Here is a 24753-nt window from a genome sequence, read left to right as displayed (position 1 = left end):
AACAGCTAAATCTGCTCTGTTGCATCTAGTTCGTAATTTCGACGTTCGTAATATAAACAATATAAACAACTTACTTAATGCTTTTGACAAATCAAACACTTTGTCAAAAACATTAGGATATTAAAAAATATATATTTTTTAAATATAGTATTTTAATATTCGCGAATACAAGAGGTAAATTTAAAGCGTCAATAAGTGCTTAAATATATTTTGATTATGTGATTGTAAAACGCATCTATGCTATAACACTAAGTTGGAATAAAAAGGTAGAATAAAAAGTATACACTCTAAGAAAAAAAGCTCTCACTTTTAAGGATTCAGCAATCCTAGAGCAGTATTTCCTTAATTTAGAGAATCATTTCGTCACCAAATCACGTGATTTGTGATGAAATGCGATCTCTCAAATATATGACGAAACTTGTTCGTAATGCATGGTAAGAGATCGTTAAATAGAATGATGAGCCTAGAATAAAGACTAGACAATTTACCTGACGAATTAAGCTGACCAACTGTATGGCGGTTAAGGAGTTGGCCTCGTACCCTGGAGACTCGGGATCCCAATCCCACTTCGAGTTTGGGTGTAACTTATCTCTCTGTTCTATCTGTCCTTGCCACCAATATGGTGTTAACTCATCTAAATAGTTATAACAGGGAAATCTGGTGATGGAATGAAAACTGACTGAACGATATAGTAGAGCATCTGACTATATCAAATAATAATAATGTGCTTGGAAAAAGGTGATAGTGAAGGTTGTATAATCAAAAAGTTATTTACATATCGCGTATTTTAGGTTTGGAGAGGTTTTGAGCACAACCATCTACTGAAGGTGATTTCCAGTATCAAAGTAAAAACAGCTAATGCCCAGCCTATACCTAGAATAATGAACAGTCCATTTAAATCTGATAATCCTAAAGCTGATGCTGATGCACTTTGATAAACGCCACCATTTAAATTTTTCTTTAAATCTAATTTAAAGAATACATCGCTCATGAATTTATTATATAAGCCACCACTTAAAATTCGGAGAATTATTTTATTGAAACGCTTTTTGCAACAGAAGTGTTTGCTAATTGCAACTCCGAACGGAAAATATCCAAACGCGTCCTTCGAGTAAAAGTAAGATTGAGGGGACCCAAAAACTAAGCGAAACAGAAAAGGTGACCCAAGCATTGCTGCGTGTTTTGGTACACTTTGTCTGTCATAAGATGTGTAGTACCATTTATTCTTTTTAATATATTCTCCTAATCCTTTGAGATGGGGTATATCGCTTTTTGACAAATACTCTGCTTCCAGAGTGGGTAATGCTGCTCGACACTCCATTTTTCCCTCTCTGACTGCAGCGTAGAGTTCCTTGAAATCTTTTATTTGCTTCATTCTAATCGGGGATGTCAAAAACGATAACAGGACTGAGCTGTAACTCAGAGTTATCAGATATGAATATATAAGCCAAATTCCTAGTGGTATCCGCCTGGAAATTGAACGAGGGTTGTAGTTCATTCCTTGTCCGAAAGACGATGCCCACAAATTTATGAAAACGGAGCAAATAGAATCTCTTGGGGAAATCAAAGTTCGAAATAGCACTGTTACTAAGAGCAGTACGATAAAGAATAAACACCATACAAGCCTGCTGAAAGGATACGTGAATGCTGATGTTTTTGGCAAGAATGAAGCATGGTGCATCAGAAATGTTTTGTCGAGAGGTAGGTAAGGCATGCTGAAGTCCACAACAGTTGACCTTTCTTCGGTGATACCCATTAAGGAGAATGCCATGTCAGCTTCATTCCTTGCGAGCATTCCCATCATTCCAGTCCAGTTTCCGAATGTATCATTTGAACCGTACGATGAGTCTGAGGGAACAAGAATTTCATATTCGAAATTAAGTTTACTTGACAATAGATTTATTAATTCTGCTTCAAATCCAGAGATAATGGTAATATTGTTAATTCTTTTAATTTCTAAGGCTTTGACAATTGGTAGGGCTGAGATTCTAAGTTTAGAGGGAAAATAAGCTGCCATTCTATTTGAAATCTTTATGGAATTCTTCTTGAAATGAAGGTGAAGATTTAACGTTTTAATCTAAAAATTTTGACATTAAACTTTTAGTTTAAATTCAGTTCAGGTTCTTTTAATTAAGTCAGTTCCTGAAGAATAACAGATAATAGAGATGTTGAGTTGGCAAGAAATATTCTCAGTTCTTCACGAATTCTTGGACGAAATGTTCTTCTACTTGAAACGAGTATAAAGATTTTCCGTTTGCGTCAAAATGTTTGAGTCAATTCTCTAGTCAAAAATGCTTCTTGATTCGTTTAGTTAAGTCAGTTCTTAAAAGCTGAAAGAGAATAAAAAATCTGAGGAAAATTCGTCATTCTTCACAGAATGAACGAGTTTTTTCTTCGTAAGGAATTATTTTATCCGAAATTGTTTAAATACTTTTAATCTATACAATAATCAGAGTTAATTCCGAGGGTTATATGAAATACTTTATTTGGAAAAAAGAAAAACCAGGACAAAATCTAAATACGAAACTGACAGATTCCAAAGAAAAGAAACGAACTGTCACGAAATTGATAAATGCGAAACAAAACGAAGAGTTTTAACTTTTGCCTGAAGTCTTAATGAATGAATAGTTTTATGTAAAGGAATCAATTGAAGGCTTTTGCAGACGTTTTATCCATTTTTTTAAAAAAGCAACAAGTAAAGAAAATTGAATGACAGATCCATCGTTCTGCGTGTCAGTTTCAACAAATATTTTATCATTCGTGAATTTTTTTTCTGATTGCACAAATAAAAGTTGGTTTTTACACAAACACGACTGTAGTTCATAGGTATGATGTTTGCTTTTAAGATATTTGCTCTTAATGGTTTATGCACACATCTATATAAAACGTTCTTGAAATAATTTAAATGTGTGTGCCATTAAGTAAAATTATGGTGACAGTTTTTATTTTTGGGTTTTCCACTTTTTAATCGATATTGTTGTGTATTTATAGAGAGAAAAACAATGTGCGTGATTATTTAATGATAGATTAATCGTGCAATAAGGGATAAAAACAATGCTATTATATTACAGAAATGAAAGCTTCAAGATCATTAAAAAACCACTTGTTATTGATTTTTAACTCATATAAAACTATTTAACTAAAAAACCGTTTAGTTGTCTTATCCCTTAAAGCTAGTTATATGCTTATTTAAAAATAAAAGTATTCGATCTAATGCAATTTGTTTTTGTGCCGATACTTAAACTTTTACAATATCGTAGATTTTACACAAAGGTTATCTTTTTTTTATATATACTTTCGAAAACAAATTTGATTACAATTGTATGTTTTTGCAGTTAAAAAGTAAAGCATTACATTTATTAAAGAACGCTTTTAAAGCTATTCCAATGTTTTTGATAAAATATGTTTTAACATATAATACGGAATACAAAAGTCTATATGTGTTTCGGTCAAACACTCTTGCGATTTTATTTATTTATTTTTGCTCATGTATATAATTGCATCTGCGTAAACTACGGTCTACGGTCCTTTTCTGGAAGAGAAACTAGTTGTTAAATGTAATATGTAATAACAATGAATAATAATAAATGCAGCAAGCGAAAAACAATTATAACACTTGATACTAAACAAGCGTTTTATTTATTGTAAGCTGTATTCGGTGGTCAAAATGTTGCCTTTCAGTTATTTATATAAAATATTTATTTTTTGTTAACATCTTAAATTTTCCAAGTTGACATTTTTATGTAATGAGTAATAACATGAATAATGATAATTACAGCTAGAGAAAAACAATTACAACACTTGATAGTAAATAATCATTCAAGTGTTCTATTTAATGGAAGCTGTATACAGGTATGTCGGTCTATATATACCTTGAAACAAGAGAAGCTTGATCCGCTTATTACGAAATATTTAATTTTTGTTCATATCCAAGTTGATATTTTTTTTACATTTTACGTTAAAAATGAGCTTATTTATTATTTTTTAAACTTAAATTACAAACTACACTTTTTTTATTGAGGATTTTTAAGCGTGTATAGTGCGTAAAAATATCATCCTGAATAACTTTGGTTTTAAAGATTGGATTTTTACGAATTAAATGCCGCTTATAAAGGCTCAAAAGATCCAATGCAGACAAAACTTCAAGTACAAAATCAGACACAAAAATGTACTTTCTTTTTGACGAATTTTGACTATCAAAATACGGAGGTTCCCGCAATCTGGACGCTATTTTCCTGATTGCTGTCGAAATTGCGGTCCCTTAACTTTAAGTTCACTTTCGGCGTAATTCACCGTTTTTGAGGAATTTTTTTAAGAAATTGAAAAAATATAATTTTATTTTATCAAAAGATAATTATATTAAACAAAAGTAACTTTTAATAGTGTATTTAAAAAGGGTCGAAAAAATTTTAAATTCTAAAATATGCAAGGTTACGTCAATTTAAACAATGTAATGATATAATACAAATTTTGTACGAAATCAACGGAATTTCTGTTCAATAAAATTTTAATTGTATGGCTTTTTGAAAATTTTATAACTTAGAAACTACTCAACCGTTTTCTCTCAAATTTTGTATTTCGTCATTTAAAATTACATAGATTTTAATTTTATAAAATTTGAATGCAAATTTTCAAAATTCAATATTTTTTCAACCCTTTTAAAATAAAATAAAAAGTGTAAATAAAATGACTTTTTTCGTGGAATTGTCTTTGGATGAGCAAATTTTATAATTATATGCAAACGTTTATCAAATTATTTAAAAACTTTCCGAGTTATGGCGAAATACGCAGAAAGTGATTTTAACATCTAGTGGCCCCAACTTTCGACAACATTCCTGCCGACACTACTGATACAATATTTTCCAGATTGCTGCTACCCCTCAATAATTGAGTATATATATATATACAAGGTCCGGCTATTAATTTCCAGGACTCATGGAATAACTCAGAAGAAAATAAAATTAAACACATAGCCATTTAATATTATTCGAAGTAACCCCTATCAGCCGTAATGCACGTCTGTGCTCGGCTGTACAAATTTCGGATAGAAGTTTTAAAGTCCTCTTTTGGAATGCTCTTTAATAGTGACGTTAAAATCTTCTTGATGGCTTCGACATCTTGAAATCTTGTCCCCTTCAGAGAATTTTTCAGCTTAGGAAACAGTCTGCGGGTGCTAGGTCTGGAGAATACGGTGGATGCTGCATTTCAACGACACCATGCTGGGCTAAGAATCGCCTCACAGGCAACGCAATGTGTGGAAGTGAACTTTTTCAATTTCTTCCGGCGTGCGTAACGACTGCGGCCAATCTGTGTGTGGATCATCTTCCACGCTTTCGCGCTGTCCCGAAAGCGTTTAAAACATTCAAAAGTTCCGGAGCGACATAATGCTTCCTCGCCGTAAACTTGTTTTAATCATTTGTAGGTTTCCGCAGCTGTCTTGCCCAATTTGAAGCAACATTTAATGTTTATTCTTGCTCCATTTTCACTTCGACAATAGGAATTTAAGAGCTACGTTTTAATGCGCCTTTCTACGAGAACCACTTACTTCAGTATGGTGCCGATTGCACTGCACATGCGCAAGAAAACACTCTTCAATATGCAATCATTAGCGCCATCTTCCGACTTTTCGTTCTCCTACAATTACGTCAGTCCTGGAAATTAATAGCCGGACCTTGTATATATATATATATATATATATATATATATATATATATATATATATATATATATATATATATATATATATATATATATATACCGAAGAGCCATTACATTATGACCACCCTGCTAATAACATGTAGGACCACCTTTAGCCCTCAAAACTGCTAGCACCCGACGTGGCATTCCATAAGGAGCTGATAGGTAGTTTGAGGTATCTGGTACCAAGCGCTCACCAACTGGTCCTGCAATTCCCTCGCATTGCGAGAGGGTAGCGTCGCAGCACGAATTTGGTTTTCCAAGTAGGATCACAAATGCTCTATTCGATTAAGGTTAGGTGAATTTGGGGGCCAAGACATGACTTGAAAGTCACTGGAATGTTCCTCGAACCAATCCATGACGATTCGACCCTTATGACGTGGTGCATTATCCTGTTGCTAAACACCACCCCCGCAGGAAAAACTGTTGCCATGAATGGGTGAACCCGGTCTGCAACTACACTCTAAAAACTGTACCTCTTAAATAAAAGGCACAAGCTAAATGTACCCTTTATTTTCTCGCGTTAGAGGCACATAACTAATGTGCCTTTAAAAATGAGAGGCACCACAAGAAATGAAAGGCACCAAAGCAAACGCGAGTCAATGCGCGGTACGAAAGGATTTTACCGGTTCCCTGTGCCTCTCAAATGGGCTTCCCTTTTTTTTCTTCGGTACGATGTAACGGAGAAGAAGCGCATGCGCACATCAATGAAATATTTTATGACGAAATACAAATAATAAAAGCAGACGATAAAATTAGAACACCAGAAAGTTGTTGATTTCTTAGAACTAGTTTTGTGTGGAATTTGAGTTTTCATATTACCCGTTACGGGTTTATCTAGTTTGTTTTATGATATTTTATCTATCGCGTTACGGGTGAGTTTTCATATATCCCGCTACGGGCACTTTTTCTAGTTTCCTTTATAAGATTTAACTATCCCGTTACGGGTACTTTATATTTGTTATTGTATTTGTTGTGGTGTGAAATAAATGTTTTTATAAAAAAACTGAACAGTTCTTTAATATAGCTTGATACGCTACAACTATGTATTAATTGGTGGCAGCGGTGGGATCCGTTCCAGAAATGTTTTATTAAGTTTTTGAAAGAATTGGTGACAAATATTATTGTTATTAAGGATTTCCTACTTTAGAAAAAATTAGTGAATGAGATGTTTAAAATTGATGCCAAGAAGTGTGGAATTCGACGGTACTTCGAACTCTTTGAACAGAAAGCGAAGAGATTTAGTGTGAATTTCGATCTTTGGTTTTCGTGTGCTTTACAGCTTATTCCTGCTGAGAGGTCAGAAATTTATGATTATAATTTTTATTACTTTAAAGAAAATCTCATTGACAATTTTCAGTATGATTCACAAGCTATTCCGTGTAATAACGATCGCCAGAAAGAACATTTTAATGAGAAATGGAATTCGCCAAGTATTGTGAAGAAATTTAGATCTGAACGTGAATGTTTCTATTGTGGTGAGGACATTTTAAGAAATACTGTAGACATCGAAATTCGGATTATAGAAAAGAGAATTATATCCGATTGTTGTAATCAAGTTTAAGCACGAAAGTAATTTTTATTTTAATAATATTTATAAAACAAATGCATGTTTTGATTGGGGCAAAAATGCAGAATTTCACGTTTTTTAAAATACAATTAAAAAAAAAATTCTGAAACAAGCTTTCCAAAAAAATTGCAGAAGGCTTTTCATATATTCTGAGCTCAAATTAAAATCATCGATTAAGTAATATTAAGTATAGTTAGTTCTAAAAAAATTGAAAGCTAATGTTCCCAAAATGGGAATGATGGCGCCTAACGGGTTAATATGTTTCGCCAAAATCTGGATTTTAAAAAAATTCATTTCAATGGAAAGAAATCTTTTATTTTACACTTGTTAAGTCATTTGTTTAAGCATATTTCATGTTATAAAATATCCAAGTTGTCAAAATCTACATCTATCATTTTAAAATATTCTATGTTTTTCCAAATTTGTGCAACTGTATACATCATATTGCAACTGTTACTAAATTATGTAAAATTGTTCTTTATGTGTGAAAATAAAAGATATTAGATTTCATGATATTTAGTGTTTAATTTTTGATCCTTATAAAACTATTTTATGAAATCTCTAAATATTTAAAAAATATCTAAATTTATAATAAATTTCCATTTTGAGGATGCTTTTTGGAAAAGAAAAAAAATTCATGAATTATATTGACTTGGCTTAACAGAAATAAATATTATCTTTTTGTACCTATATCTGATTAGAAAAGCATCATTGTAGTTGTTGAAGTATCATTAAACGCTACATAATTAAAGAAATGGTATAAATTTACATATTTTATAATTGTCTATGAAAAAGCCTTAGATGGAATCCCTTGAAATTATCACTTTCAAGTGGCCAATATTCAAAGAATTGAGAAATATTTTTCATTAAGAATTATTATAATTATGGTAATAGTGTAAACCAAACAGAAAGTTCCTTTTTATATAAAGTGCTAGCAAATTACAAATAGGTAAAAAAAAAATGTGTTCAAATCTGGTAAATAACAGGTGTTTCAATGCTTGTTTCAATGAGCGGTACATAAAAGCAAAATCTAAGGTACAATGTACCTTCCAAGTTAAGAGGTACATCTGATTTTGCCTCTGAAATCAGAGGTACATTGTGCCTTTCATTTTTAAAGGTACGTTGTGCCCTTAAAATTCAGAGGCACAAACGATCCAAATGTGCCTCTGAAATCAGAGGTACATTGTGCCTTTTATTTTTAAAGGTACGTTGTGCCCTTAAAATTCAGAGGCACAAATGATTCAAATGTGCCTCTGAAATCAGAGGTACAGTTTTTAGAGTGTATGTTCAAGTAGCTTACAGATACCAGGGTCTATGAGGATTATGGGTCTTAATGTGCCCCATGAAAACATGCCCACACCATACTACCCCCTCCCACCGGCTTGTCTCCGTCCAACTGTGCATTCAGGGAGCCAGGAATTCCTTTGGAAATCGGCGTATTCTCGCACGCCCGTCGAGGTATTGGACCAGAAAACGTGATTCGTCGGACCATGCAACCTTCTTCCATTCCAGTGGTGTCCAATTCCGATGTTTCTTGGCCCATAGCAGACGCATCTGGCGATACGTTCCGTCAGTGCAGGAACATGCTTCGGCCTCCGGCTGCGTAGGCCCATACGCAGCAATATACGCTGCACAGTGTGTTGAGAAACACTGTAGCTGGTGATTTCGGCTGTTGTAGCTCTTCGGTCACGGCGAACAATGCGTAGCAATCTCCGCTCTCCTCTGGAACAATGCGCCGTGGACGACACACTGTTGGCCGGCGACTTGCTGTTTCACCATTCCTGCACATGTATGGCAACGTTACTTTTAAAAAGTAACGAGTAAAAGTACAAGTATTTTTAAAAAAAGTAACGAGTAAAAAGTTCTTATTTTAAAAAGTAACGAGTAAAAAGTACAAGTACTAAACAAAAAAAGTAACGATTTAAAAGTACATTTCTAGGAAATCGAAAATTCAAAGTAACCTAAATTTTATTGAATAATATTCTTAATTTTGAAAGTTATGGACATTAATTTATTTTTAAATTCGGAAGAATATTATAATATAATCGTATAATAAAATTTTAAAATTAAATATAATTTTAATATCAAACTTTATATGGATTTGCGCGAAAAAGAAATTTTGTCTGCTGATTTTAATTTTTAGTTTATTATTTTTATTTATTTAAATTACCATTGATTTAAAATTGTTTTACTCTATAGAAACACGTTTTAAAATCACAAACATAAACAAAGCAAACACGGGGTTTCAGATAGCTTTGTGATCTTTGAGCTGGTAAAAAATAATTGAATGTGCAGTATAAGTTGAAACAGAACAGTCTACAGTTTTATTTATAACAATGGCTAATGCTGAAGTCATGCGAGAAAATCCTTTTCCAAACATTTCTGCCTAATGGAATAATTAAAATTTGTAAACGAATTTTAGTATCAGCGGCTAAATTAATACCTTCGAGTTTTCAAGAGTTAAAATAGTAATTATAATAGTTTTCAATAGCACAAATAGTTCTGAAGTTCTTAGAGATTTGACTGGGCGTCGTTTGACAAGGTCGGGCATAAACATAATTTTAGAAAAAATTTACTAGGTAAAAATGTATTTAGTAAAAAATGTATTAAGACAAAAATGTATTATTATTGAGTTCAAAAAGAAAATTGAAAAACGTAATAACAAAATCCAACATTTTTTATTTAAAATTTATTAAATAAATGCATAAAACTCGAAAATGAATGAAAATAACTTGCTAATTAATGTTTTTATTCATTTTGCAAAATAAATGCATTTCGAAAGTGGTGTCACTGAGTCTGTTGCGAGAATTTCTCAGAACATGCTTAGCCACGATGAATAAGCGCTCCACGGGAGGTCAAGGTATTTAAACACGAAGTTAGCTGTGAATGCATATATATTACACACTAATTTTATAAATTAAAAAAACATAAGCATTTTTTTTAAATTTAATACTTTTTTAGAAAGCTCTAATTTTATAAATTAAAAAAACATAAGCATTTTTTTTTAATTAAACTTTCTTTTTCTTTTTTCAGAAAGCTAAACCGAGTTTTAGAAAAAAGTAACGATTTCATTCGACATTTCCGTTACAAATACTTGTACTTTTTCCCTAAAAAAGTAACGAAAGTACAAGTAAAAGTACTAAATTTAAAAAGTAACGAAGGGCAAGTAAAAGTACGTACTTTTTACTTGTACCGGCGGTACAAGTAACGAAAGTAAAAGTACTGCCATATATGTTCCTGCACCACTTTTGATGTGTGCTCACAACAACTGCACGTGAACAGCCCACTAAACGCGCCATTTCTGATATTGATGTTCCCAGTCACCGAGCCAATAACGATTTGACCTTTATCGAAGTCTGACAAATCAGCTGCTTTTCCCATTATGTCGTTAATCGCACTTTGTTTAGAAAGACAATGCATACCCGCTTTATATACTCCAATATCAGAGGCGCACGCGCAGTGGTTCTGCCCCTGGGCGACCCATATATATAGATATATATAATACAAAAATTATAAATACTTTTGTATTAATAAAAGCATTAAAACTCTGTCGTTTTCATAAAATGTAAGTTTTTGTTTAAATTCAAAAAGATTACTGACTCCATAAAGAATTGTTTTATTATTTGTTTGGTCTGGTATTCCTTGATAATTTTGGTATTATATATATATATATATATATATATATATATATATATATATATATATATATATATATATGAATGTCTGCGTGCGTCCTTTATAGACTCCTAAACCAACAGACCGAAAGCGATGAAATTTGGCATATAGATAGTTGCAAGCATGAGGAAAGTTCTGTCAACATTAGAACATTGTACTATTAACTGTTCGAGTGGGATAAACGAATAACGAAATGGAATTTTCTGATTCGTTAAGCGTTAGTCATTGCTTTTCATTTTTTTTATGAGGATTCAGTTTTTCCCGTATTTTGAAGATAACACCAGAGACAATTTCTTACTTATAGCCGTATTTGATTAAAAAAAATAGTTTATTGCACATTTTTAAATATTTAATTATTTATATTTGTTGTGTCAGATAAATTCAACAAAAAACATAACATGGTAGCACGTGTGGTCTACGTCAGTGCTCCTCAACCCCCGGTCCACGGACCGATACCGGTCTGTGGATCAAATTTTACCGGGCCGCCCATTTCTTTGATATTAAATTTAAATTCCTAGGTTTATACCCCAAATTAAAAATATCTGTGTTCCATTAAAATCTTATTTATTTTAAAAAAAAGGGGCCCCCGAAGGTAGTGACATAAATTTTTCAATGTTTGTAAAGTATCATTGTCTCCGATTACTCCCAGATGGAACCGTCTCATTTCAAAGAAACAAGCTCAGGGTTCTTATTGTTTTAACGTTCTATTAAAATATTAAATACCTTTATATTTATTTTTTTGGTGTAACTGTATTTGGTTTTGAAGGTATGTTTAAATACAATTAAATTAAAATTAATAAATCAAAATAATCTATAATATAAGCAATCAACGCCAGATATAAAAAAACAGATGATAGAAAGGGCAGCTCATAAAAATTGTTTTAGTTTACAGTCAGTTAGAAAAAAAAAATTTCATAAATAAATGTTTTGAAAATGTGTTTTGAAATAAGATGCTTATTTAAATAAATTATTTAAAAATTTATCATGCGTCGTTTATTCCCCTCCCCATAAAACACTAGTTTCTATTCGTTCCACTAATTTTATTTATATAATAATAATGGCTAAAAATCTAAATTCGTCTTGTCCTTTTATGTTTTAAAGAAAATTCAATGTCTCAATTAAAAATCCTTGATTTTGAAACAAAATTTATTGCTTCTCATGACTGTAGACATTTACATTTAGAATATTGCATTTTGATTATAAAAACATACTTAAAAATATTTCAGGTGAAAACATGTTTTTTTTTCCATTTTAATTTTGTTAAAAAAAAAGCTGAAAATAAATTTGAAAAACCCAGATCTAACTGAAATATAAAATTTAGTACCAAATTTACTTTGAAATCATTTATAAAAAAAATTGATGCAATTGGCATATAGCACATGCACAGTATTTAATTTAAAACATCAAATCGGTAATAAAATTTGCAGTGAATTTGTATAAGCATAAAAAAAAGTTTCCGAAAAACAATGTTATTCAATGCAAGCTTCTTTACTGATTATCGTCGTTTGTAGTGACTACGTCGTTTGTACGTCGTTGACTACGTCGTTTGTAGCGATAAGTTGCCAAATCTTGTAGCTCTTTATTATTAAAGGAAAAGCTTTTTCTCCGAAATGAAAGATAAGTCGGCCTGTCTCTAATTCAGGGGCTCTAGATAAATTTAATAAACAACATTACGTGGTAGCAACCATGATCTACGTCAGTGTTTCCCAAACTTATGACTTTTGTGTACCCTTTCTAAATTTTTCGTAACGCTGTGTACCACTAATTAAAAAAAATGAATGTATTTTTTAAAAAATATTTTTATTTTTATTAACATATTTTAGTTATTAACTGTTAACTCTGTTAACAGTTAACTCTGTTAATTTGTTGCAAGATATTTCGCATAAGAACGCGTACCCCCGCTAAATTGTTCCCGTACCCCTGGGGGTACGCGTACCACACTTTGGGAAACACTGATCTACGTCAACAAATTTATATTTTTAAGTTGCTTTTAAGTAAGTTATACTTTTAAAGTTTTTCATTTATAAAATTTCTTTTAAGACATTTAGTTTTTCTTTAAAAAATTGGCAATAGTTTACAATCGGGGGGCCCCCTCTTATTTTCGGTGATTTGCATATAAACGAATAGATGTAGCAGGGCTCGAAAAAACTCTGAAATTTTACCCGTCCCCGAGGACAGCTTGACCAACAATGTACCCGTTGAAACTAACCCGCGTAGCTTCTAAATAAATAAAAATATAATTTTCTCTTATTTATTACAAACATTTATATAAATTGCACAATGAATTACCAGTTACTAGGATTACAAAAACTAGGATTACATTAAACAGTAATAAAAGAAATACTAGGTTACTAATAGTAACCCAGTATTTCTTTTATGAAATAATTTAAATTGAAAATGTATCACGAACATTAACGGGAAAATGGCTGTCCGCGCGGACGTCGGATTCGAGAAATTCGTTGTCCGTTGGAAATTTTTGACAGCCAAGGGAGGGCGGACGGGCGGTTTTTCGAGTCCTAGAATATAGATGTAAATAACTCAAGGATCAATCACATAAAGTAAACAAAAGTTGCTGTAACCCGAAGGTGACGTCATTGAAAGCAAAAACCGCAAAGTATATATCATAGTATCCAGAAATAAGATTACAGCAAAACTGAACGAAAATTATCATAAAACCAATTAAAGGTCAGATAGAGAAATGGTCATGCTCCAAAATCCTTATCAAGTTCTAATGAAAATTCTATATTTTTTAAAAATCTGTTTTAATTGACCATTATTGACGAATTTATTTTTAAAAAAATCAAATATTAAAGGGTTATGTAATAAGTACCAAATAAACTAATATAGGTATAAAATATTATATTGATATATTTGCTGAATATCAAAACAGCACCAATACTAAGCAGTTGTAATACCGATACTTTGGAAATAAATGTTTTACAGTCCCTCGAAATGGATATGCATCGGAGAAAAATTGCTTGATAGTGGTAAATATTGACTATCATGAGTTAACCGCGAGCAATAGAATCATGCCGGGTGATGCTACATACATTTTAACTTTTATCTAATGAGATTAACCTGAAAAAATCGAGTTTTTCTTGCTTCAATAACGTAAAGCCACCAAAAAGGATAACAAATAATATTAAATAATAAAAAAATTTATTTAGCTACATTAAGTAAAATATGTAGTGGAAGAACCAGGTAAATGACATTCTTAGAACGAATTTTCTCCGAACTATTTTATTACCAATTTATTTGAAGGCGGGAGTAATAATTCTTTGCTTTATTTTATTCACCACTGCCTTATTTGTAATTCAAAAAAAAAAAAAAGCAAACATTCTAAAAACTGATGTAGGTTAGTTATGTTAGGATTGCAAGGAAGGCAAAAACACTTCTGTTACATCCAACATACCTATATTGATGCAACCCTTTTTGTTATTTTCTCTGTTTCATTATTCCGCTGAAAATTTTCCGTCGGTATTCAAGTTTGAACATGATTTCGTAGTGTTTCTCAATTCTGATTTATTTATTCTTACTTCGGTTTCATTTCACTAACACTTTTTTTGATATTTCTCAAAAAAAATACTTAGAAAATCAGTTTATAAATTTAGAAATGTTTAGATCTCGCCATTTTTCATACATATCAATGAAGTTTACAAGATTTTTGAAATTTGTGGGAAAAACAATAAATTTCAAATGGAAAAAAAAAATTTGAACACCCTATGCCAAACAATGCAGTAATAGAATTGTAACTTACAATGATTATTTTAGTTATTACATGCAATCATTGAACGAAATTTCTTAAAAATAGTTGCAATATTTATGGAGATATGGACATTTTGTTTTCAAAAAACAAATTTTTTGTCTTGAGTTTTTTTTTGCAATAACTTTAAAAATATTCAATAAAATTAAACAAAACGCTTGGATCCATTTAAAATTGATTGCAAAATTATTTCAAATTACTTGAAAAAAGTCTAAAATGTTGATCTTTGAATGTTTCATATAATTGAAACTATTTCAATGCTTTGTTAGTAACAAATTTTTATTGACTTTGAACAAAATATCAACCACTTGTCTTGTTTTAATTTTGTAACATTTATTTTTTGAATAATTTATATTTGCGTAACTATCAAATTTTCTTAAATCAAAATGTAATAAAAATTTTAAACTTCATAGACATAAATCAATTAAAAATATGATATGTATTCTAAATTTCTGGAAATTATCAGTTTCAGTTAAGATACCACATAGTTTAACGGTTGATAAAAAGGAAAATAGATGTAGTAAAGAAAAAGGAATCGTAAAAAAATACGAAAAAATAATCTAAAATATACAGATTCCAAATTTCACAAAATTATACTTTTTAGCTAACAAAATACTATGGTCATTAAAAAGTTGAAAAAATAAAGCATGAATATAAAAAAGTGGAAAAAAATCGATCTAAAATTTAATACATATAATCCAAATTTCTCAAAATTATAATTCTCATAATTCAATTCTCATAATTTTAGCTTATGAGCTATATCAATATCAACATGAATAATATCATCATGAATGAATCTATATCAACATGAAAAGTTGAAAACAATATAAGAAGGAGAATTAGAAAAGTACTTGAATTTTCAGTATTTAAAATGCAATGGAAGGAGGACAAAAAAAGTTTTATCTTGAGTTCTGAATGAGATACAAACATAATTTTTAAACATTTAATAAAAAAAGGGGGAGCATTATCATTATAATTATTATTTTTATCATCTCAAATTTTTCTAGATTTTTGTGTCGTGGCAGGTCAAAGCAGGTTGCCTGCAGGATTCAAGTATGTGAGAACCTTGGCGAACCAAGAGCACGTATCCTTTGGCCAAGGTGAGAACTTTCGATAGGGGAGCGTTTGTAAAGGTCGGTCTTATGTTATATGTTACTAATATAACTAAGAATTTGCGGTTTTGTAGAAAACTATTTTGGGAAACACAGCACTAATTAGTTAAGAATTGTGTTGTACTTCATTGTTTCATGAATTCTAATTGCATTATTTCCTAAAATTTCTTTCAAAATGTATAAATTAAAAAAAAATGTTTTTATCACTTCAAGTTATTAATTTGAATTGTTTGAAAAATTTATTATAAATATAAGAAAAATTATGACTAGATTCGACGCTTAAATTTTAGATATTCGAAGAAGTGAAACTAATCGATTCGTGAAGCGAGCAGCTCAAATATTTATTGGTAGTTACATGAAATAAGGAATTACAAAAAGTAATTTGTTCCATTTATCTCGGACTTTCAATCCTTATGAACATGTTTCAACATAAATATGAACAAAACGGAGTAGAAACACAGGTTGAATAGGTCATAAACTTTTTATACAAACTGTATGAAGAAAGTGAATAATTGCAATGAATGACTATTTAAACGAAAGGTAGCTGAAAGAATATAAGCTGAATGAAGAAAAACCTTATTCTGGAGTGAGACTTTTAAAATACGAGGTTTTACATTATTATGTTGAAGAATAAGATTTTACATTCACCACTGGCGATTCTGCTGACAATCTTAACTGGTGAACAATATTAATTTGTTGACAATGATATTGTGCTATTACTGTACGACATGAACCTAGATAATGGATAAATATGTACATAAATACATAAAATGTTTATTCATATCTAACCACATTATAACAATATGTATGCAAAAATTTTTGAAATGGTTCGAAAAAAATTAGATTGAAAGATATATAGTATAATTAATATTATATATGCATTGATTCCTGAAAATAATGTGGTTCATTTCACTCATACAAGTTATAACATGGAAATCTGGCCATGCAGTAAAAATTAACAGAACGATATAGTTGAAATCTCATTTAAAAATATATATATAAAAAATAATAAATAAATAATAAGAATAAAAGTGTGTTTGGAAAAAGGTGATAGGGAATTTTATAAAATTTAAAAAGTGTTTCCACATCGCATATTTTAGGTTCGAGGAAGTTTGGAGCTTACCCATCGACTGTAAGTGATTTCCAGTATCAAAATGAAAACAGCTAATGCCCAGCCTGCACCTAGAATAATGAACAGTCCATTTAAATCTGATAATCCTAAAGCTGATGTACTATGATTAAAGTCACTGTTTAAATTTCTCTTTAAATCTAATTTAAAGAATACATCGCTCATGAATTTATTATATAAGCCACCACTACAAATTTGGAGTAGGATTGTTTTGAAACGCTCTTTGCAGCAAAACTCTTTCCTGATAGCAACTGCTGTCGCAAAAAATCCAAAATAATCTTTCGAATAAAAGTGCGTTTGAGGATTACCAAAAATTATGCGAAATAGTAAGGGTGACCCAAGCATTGCTGCGTGCTTCGGTACACTTTGGGGGGTATTAGGTGAGAAGTACCATTTATTCTTTTTAATATATTCTCCTAATCCTTTGAGGTGGGGTATATCGCTTTTCGACAAATACTCTGCTTCCAGAGTGGGCAATGCTGCTCGGCACTCCATTTTCCCCTCTCTGACTGCTGCGTAGAGTTCCTTGAAATCCTTTATTTGCTTCATTCTAATCGGGGATGTCAAAAACGATAACAGGACTGAGCTGTAACTCAGAATAATCAGGTATGAATAAATGAGCCAAATTCCAAGTGGTATTCGCCTGGACATTGAACGAGGGTTGTAGTTCAGTCCCTGTCCGAGAGAAGATGCCCACAATTTGATGAAAACGGAACAAACAGAATCTCTTGGGGAAATCAAAGCTCGAAATAGCACTGTCACTAAGAGGAGTACGATAAAGAATAAAAACCATACGAGTCTGCTGAAAGGATACGTGAATGCTGATGTGTTGGGCAGGAATGAAGCATGGTGCATCAGAAACGTTTTTTCGAAAGGGAGGTAAGGTATGCTGAAGTCCACTACAGCTGACCTCTCTTCGGTGATACCCATTAATGAGAATGCCACGTCAGCTTCATTCCTTGCAAGCATTCCCATCATTCCTGTCCAGTTCCCGAATGCATCCCTTGAACCGTACAATAAGTCGGTGGGAACAAGAATCTCATATTCGAAATTTAGTTTACGTGATAATAGATTTATTAATTCTGCTTCAAATCCCGAGATAATGGTAGTATTGTTGATTCTTTTAATTTCTGCGGCTGCGGCAATTGGTAGGGCTGTGATTCTAAGTTTAGAGGGAAAATAAGCTGCCATTCTATATAAAATCTTTATGAAATACTTCTTGAAATGAGTGTAAAGATTTAACGGTTCAATCTAAAGTTTTTAACATCAAATTTTCAGGTCTAAATTCTGTTCAGATTCTTTCAGTTAAGTCTGTTCTTGAAGAATAACAGTTAGAGACGTTGAATTTGCAAGAAAAGTTCGCAGTTCCTCACAAGATGAACGAATTCCTTTGGGGAACTGTTCTTCTATTTGGAATGGAGTGCAAAGAATTTACGTTTAAGCCTAAAATTTCGTGTTAATTCTCCAGACAAAAAATTGGTCTGGATTCTTTAAGTCAATTCTGAAAAGCTAACAGATAATAAAGAATCTGAGTTGACAAGGAAAATTTGCCTTTCTTCACAATATAAATGAGTTCATATTTTTTTATCAGTTTTTATGGAATTATTCTGCGTGGCGTGTTAACTTTTTACGAATATTTTATAATTCGTGAATTTGTTCTTATAATTGTTCAAATGAAGGTTAGTTTTTACGCAAACGCATCCTAAGTGCTTAGATATGATTTTTGCTTTGAAGATACTTGCTCTTAATGATTTATACATCTATTTATATAAAACGATCTTGAAATAATTTAAATAAGTAAGCCATCAAATAAAATTAGGGTGGCAGTTTTTATTTTTGAATTTCCTAATTTTTAATCGATATTTCTGTGTAATTATAGATAGTATAACTATGTGCGTGATTATTTAGTGATAAAGTAATCGTACAATAAGGGATAAAAACAACACAATTAAGCTTCATTAATGAAAGCTACAAGATCATCAAAAACAACTTGCTATTGATTTTTAACTCAATAAAAAGTAGATATAATGATATATGGATAATGATGTATAGATCATTATATAGATATAGTTATCAACTCATTAACGCTAGTTATATGCTTATTTAAAGATAAAAGTAATCGATCTGGTGCATTTTGTTTTGGTGCCAATACTTATGCTCTTACAGTATCGTAGACTTTACCTGAATGTTCTTTTTTTTTTATATATGTTAAACAATTCCGTCGACAAATGAAATTTTTTATAAGTCGAATGAAACAATGGAATGACCCCTCTCCCCTGGAATCAAAGTTTAGGACGCTGCTCAAAACAATTAAACGGTATCGTAAGTCTTGTATAAAATAACGGTGTAAGCAGCACAATAACGGTATAAGCAGAAACATTTTTCAGAAACTGGAAATGCAGGCCGAAGATCACGGCAAGAGCGTCGACGAGTAACAACGCCCAAAAGTCCGTTATTTACTCGGAGACACCAAAATGTGAATGCCACTTTTCTTCAGCAACACCTTCGTTCGGTAAAAAGTACCACAGTTTCGACACAGACTGTCCGAAACCGCAGTCACGCTATAGGTCTGTATACTCGATGACCAATGGTGTGTGTCACGTCATGGCTTCGCGCAAGCAGTTTTTAGTTTCCTCAATGAAGTAGATATCCCTCAAAAACAAATTGAAAGAAATATTACCACAAGAACAAATTATTAAGATAAGGCATTCTACATTCTAATTCTTCATAAATCTATCAGTCCTTATCTTCCCCTCAGCTGACCCTAAGGGTAGTCCTCTAGCTGTCCAAGCCTCCGTCCTCTAGCATCCACCATGTAAAAGGGGTGACCACAAACGATTTGTAGCGTATAAATTTTGTGGTGGGGTTCAATTTCCTTGCGGAATGAAAAGCTGCTTAAACGCAGCCTAACAGCAATCCACCGTCACACCCGCAGGAAGTGGGCAACAGAGAATGTGAACTGGTGGCGAAATGAATTACGCAATATTCTTTTTTCTGACGAGTTCCGTTTTTCTGTTCATTCTGATAATAAGCGTATTTTCATCTGGGGGGAACGTGGCACTAAACGCTCGAGCGCGAAATTGTTAAGATTTGACGGTGGGTGAGTTATGGTCTATGCTGGTATCTCCATTGATGGGCTCACCGATCTCCATATCATTCGCAATGGAACTTTGACCGTTCGCTGATATAATGATGAGATTCCTAAGACCTATTATAGTATTACTTTAAGCCGCAGAAATTGGAGATGACTTCATGCTAATGGACGACAATTTCAGGCCACATCGTTCTAACTTGGTGAAGGAATTTCTTTTGGTGGAAGGAATTATACGAATGGATTGGCCAGCGTTTTCTCCGTAAATGAACCCAATCGAACATGTTTGGGACATTCTAGGCAGACGAACTGATGATTGTATGTACTGGCTAATACTGGTATGCCTAATAATAACTCTTTAAAAACTGGAAGGAGCTCTTTTGGAGGACTGGGGCAGAATACCCCAGCCCCTCAATTATAACCTCATTGATTCAATGCATCAAAGGTGTTCAACGTTGCTAGCCGGGAAAACCATACCCCCTGTTAAAAACAATTTTCTTTTAAGGAAACACAATTTTTAATTTGTTTGTCTCCTAAGCACAATTTGTGTTTTTTTCCTTTTGTATCCAAACGCTCTATAAAGCGCATTTTTTCTGCCAAACAAATGTCATATTTATCTCATATAGACTACTACGTCTGTCGATAATGTATCAATCATTTAAAGAATTCTCCAGGTGCAAGATCAACCTCAATATTCTTTAATTATATTGAGCAGTGTAGTTACTAGCAGCAGTGTAGTCAATTATTTTGAACAAGTGAACGCCTCTGCCGTACTTGAAATATTTGGAACACATATTTTTTATTCATCCATCTAAAATCTCTTCTAGATATGTTTTAGTGTATACTTAAGGACATATTTCAATTAAATTTATATTTTACCAGAGTAAGGCTATTTTTATATACTTGGAGGGCCTTATACCTTGCTCGAAGTGGTCTCCAACTTCTCGAAACTATTTCTGCAGTTGCTTTTGGATTGTTTCGCAAACAGAACTCCATTCGCTCGCTCATTGGATACTTTCGTACTTAAGTCTAGCTTTTTATGACTGGTGGTACAGTTTTTGAAATAAGCAGCATGTTCATTGAAACCTTTAATTTATATATGTTACAGTTAAAGTCCGAAAAGTTTGGTAAATTATAGGCTTTACCGGTAAAACTTAGGAATTAGATCGGTAACTCTTAAATTTTACCGCAAAACTTGATAAAATGCCGAAATGGAGTCATATTAATATATACTTCACTCTTTTACCAAGCCTCTTTGATAAATCATACGCTTAACTGATAAAAACAAGGACAAAGTTGCTTAGTTTAATCGCAAAAGTTCGGTGAAAGACCGAAATAGTATCATATTAAAGCATACTTTAAATTCTTCCAAGCCATTCTGGTAAAAGCTAGGTTTTACCGAAAAAACAAACAGAATTTACAAGACTTCAGATGTTCACCTTAAATATATGTTTAATTTGATTTATATACATTAAGATTTGATTTATACACATTTCAATTATACCTGGAATAGAAATAGCTCATAGCAATTTTTGTATACATAATTACAAAATTCAGTGTTTAGAGACAGCAAGTTTAAGATTTTTATTTGAACGTACACTCGTAAAATGCATAAAAAAAATTATTAGAAAATAAAATAATACATAATTGGTGAATCTTCGTTGACAAAACGCATTTCTCTCGTACGCAAATTTTATTTTATTTCAGAACCGGCTTCGAACAGATGGTCCCCTACCAATGCTCAACTCCGTAACTTTGAACCCAACCCAGAAGTAACAGATAAAAAAGTTCTATTTCTATTTTTTATTATACTATAAACTAGAGAGAACCGAATTAGACAAACTGTAAATTTAACTGTTACACAACCCCCTCATTTTAATCAGGCTATGATTTTGTATTTTACATATTTCTAAAGATATTGCCTATTAAGAAATAAAAGAACAATCGTAAACATAGTTTTGAAATTAAAACTTAGATTATAGAGTATTCTTCCAGGCCTCACGTCTCAAAGAGATTGGCAGACAGAAAGTTTATTTACATTTGTTTTCACTAGATAGCAGCACCATAAACCTTCATTTTGTTACTTTAGATAAAGTACGTACAAACGCTCAGACATTAATCAACCTTTTAAATATAAACTATTTTTAAAAAAAATAACGTTTTTAGTTTGAAGTCTGTAAATAAAAAACTGAGGTATGAAATTTTCTTATAATTATAATTAAACTATAATTAAGAATATCGAGAAAGAAAAAAAAAACTAATAAAGTACAATTGTTATAATAAATTAAATATGTTAATTGCTACAATTAACATATTTAACGTATGTAGAAAATCCTTCAATTATAAAAGTTTTTAATTAAATTATAATGGTATTAAAAAAAAGAAATAAAACCATAAAAAAGGAACAAAACCATACGTACAGCATACTTTATTATCTGATTATTTTTATAATGTGTTCTACTGACAGTGAATTAGTAGCGAGTTTTGGAGTAACATTGACTGCTACTCCTCATAGGAACACGATGACTTGTATCAAAATTTTCTTGTATGCGCTACGAAGTTCCAAAGACTTTATTGTTAGAGTTATGAGTAACCTTAAATCTATGCGAAACCTTTCAAGTATATCTATCTTCTACATATTTGAACTAAAAACATGAAAAAAATGATAAATTCACACTTATACCTTAGCTTTTAGTTCAAAATGTAGCTAACATTATACAAAGTTTCGAAGAATTCCATTAAAAACTTTATTATTACGGAATTAGATATAGAACTGATATTAGCAGTAGAACTGTGTATTATACAATTTTTTATAGCGCTTATTATAGAGTTTGCTTAAAGAAATTTTCTCAAATTCATCGTTTCTCTAAAAATAAATTTAATGTATGAAATTGCCATAAAACGTCAGCCAGCATGGGGAAAAAAATTGCAACTTCAGTTCTAAAGATTGGAGAACAAAAATTTAAAACGCTAAAGAATCAAAGTTCAAATATAGACAGTAAAGAAAAAAAAAAAAAATCGAAATATTTGTCGAAATTGCAGTTTTACACTCAGTCGAATACCTTAAATAAGCCAATCACAAGTCATTTTTAACTGATTCGATAAAATTTGGAGAATAAATATTACCAAGAAATAATAAAAGATTAAAAAATGCGAAGTAACAGATAAAAAAGTTCTATTTTTATTTTTTATTATACTATAAACTAGAGAGAGCCGAATTAGACAAATTGTAAATTTAACTGCTACACAACCCCCTCATTTTAATCAGGCTATGATTTTATATTTTACATATTTCTAAAGATATTGCCTATTACAAAATAAAAGAACAATCGTAAGCATAGTTTTAAAAATAAAACGTAGGTTATAGAGTATTCTTCCAAGCCTCACATCTCAAAGAGATTGACCGACAGAAATTTTATTTACATTTCCTCTCACTAGATAGCAGCACCATAAACCTTCATTTTGTTGCTTTAGAAAAAGTACGCACTAAAACTCAGAAATTAATCAACCTTTTAACTATAAACTAATTTAAAAAAATAACGTTTTTAGTTTGAAGTCTGTAAATAAAAAAACTGAGGTATGAAATTTTCTTATAATTATAATTAAACTATAATTAAGAATATCGAGAAGAAAAAGAACTATTAAAGTACAATAATTTCCTTTAATATCTTCGAAAAATAGCGTTCTCCTGAAACTTATTGAGGTTATTACTATGAATAATGTGTATAAATAACTTCAAATTGTTTTTAAAAAAATTTTAAGTTATATTTTAATTTTTATATTATTCTCTATTTCTATTATCTTAATTTTCATCCTCTGTTAACGGTGATTGAAACCTTTTACATTTTCCCGCTAGATGTCACTTTTTTAGCAGATTTCATGAGCTGGTTACTTGTTTTAATCCATTTTTTTTATTTAAAAAAAAAACATTCTAATCCAAATCCGTTTAAAGCAGAGTTTTAATTAAAAATAATTAAAAATTTAACTTGACAATGCCAAAGTATCAAAATTTTGCACATCATGCAATTTTTAAAGTTCTGGCTGGAGTGGTTATGTGATATGTAATATTTTTGTTAACATACAAAGGATCTTACTCTGCAACTATTTCCACTGCACACTATTAAAATTTTGATTCGAAAAAATACACTTTAATTTAAGAAAATAATTTTTTTTCATTACGCAACTTTTTCTAACACAGGCAATTTCAATTGAAATTACAATGATATGATTATTATTGGCGATCGAAAATGGGCTACAGGTGGATAGCCCATTTTCTGTTTTAGTCATGAATTTTTATTAAGAAAACGACGGTCTCAGTTCCTATCAGTCAGGGTTCGCCAAGTGGGCCCACTTTGAAAAAACCCGCCCGGGATTTATTGGGTGGACCCATCTTGAAAAAACCGACTGGGTAGGTTTTTTCACAAATTTTTTTTTTTCCTTCTGAATTTGGTTGAAAAAGAAGTATTTCCTAATACTATCATTGGACACATAGTGGAAGTTAACAAATATTTTAGAAATATGATTCAAGCACATGGATGGGCAATTGAAAAAAATTGCTTGATGCCCCATTTACCAAATGATACTAGGTGGAGTTCATATTGTGACAGTGTAAACACTTTTGCAAAAAATTACCATAAATATCAAGAGATTGCTCTTGAACATCAAAAAGAATCTAGTAATATATCAAAAATATTAAATAATGTTGGGCTTTACCAG

The 24753-nt window shown here is 31.3% G+C and overlaps 2 protein-coding genes across 2 annotated transcripts; both read right to left on the bottom strand.

Annotated features, from left to right (window-relative positions):
• Positions 1–787: 787 nt before the first annotated feature.
• On the bottom strand, positions 788–2017 carry LOC110283499 (putative glutamate receptor). The gene has a single exon (XM_021148746.3). The coding sequence runs from the start codon at positions 2015–2017 to the stop codon at positions 788–790; it is 1230 nt and encodes a 409-aa protein (XP_021004405.1).
• A 14896-nt stretch (positions 2018–16913) lies between these two features.
• LOC122271426 (glutamate receptor 1-like) lies at positions 16914–18137 on the bottom strand. Its single transcript, XM_043052568.3, has one exon. It carries the CDS (start codon positions 18135–18137, stop codon positions 16914–16916), a length of 1224 nt encoding a protein of 407 aa, XP_042908502.2.
• Between the last annotated feature and the right edge of the window lie 6616 nt (positions 18138–24753).

The sequence above is a fragment of the Parasteatoda tepidariorum genome, chromosome 9 (assembly GCF_982258835.1).
Source record: "Parasteatoda tepidariorum strain Cologne lab strain chromosome 9, Ptep-v5.0, whole genome shotgun sequence".
Classification (NCBI taxonomy): Eukaryota; Metazoa; Arthropoda; class Arachnida; order Araneae; family Theridiidae; genus Parasteatoda; species Parasteatoda tepidariorum.
This window is presented reverse-complemented; position numbering and strand designations above follow the sequence as displayed.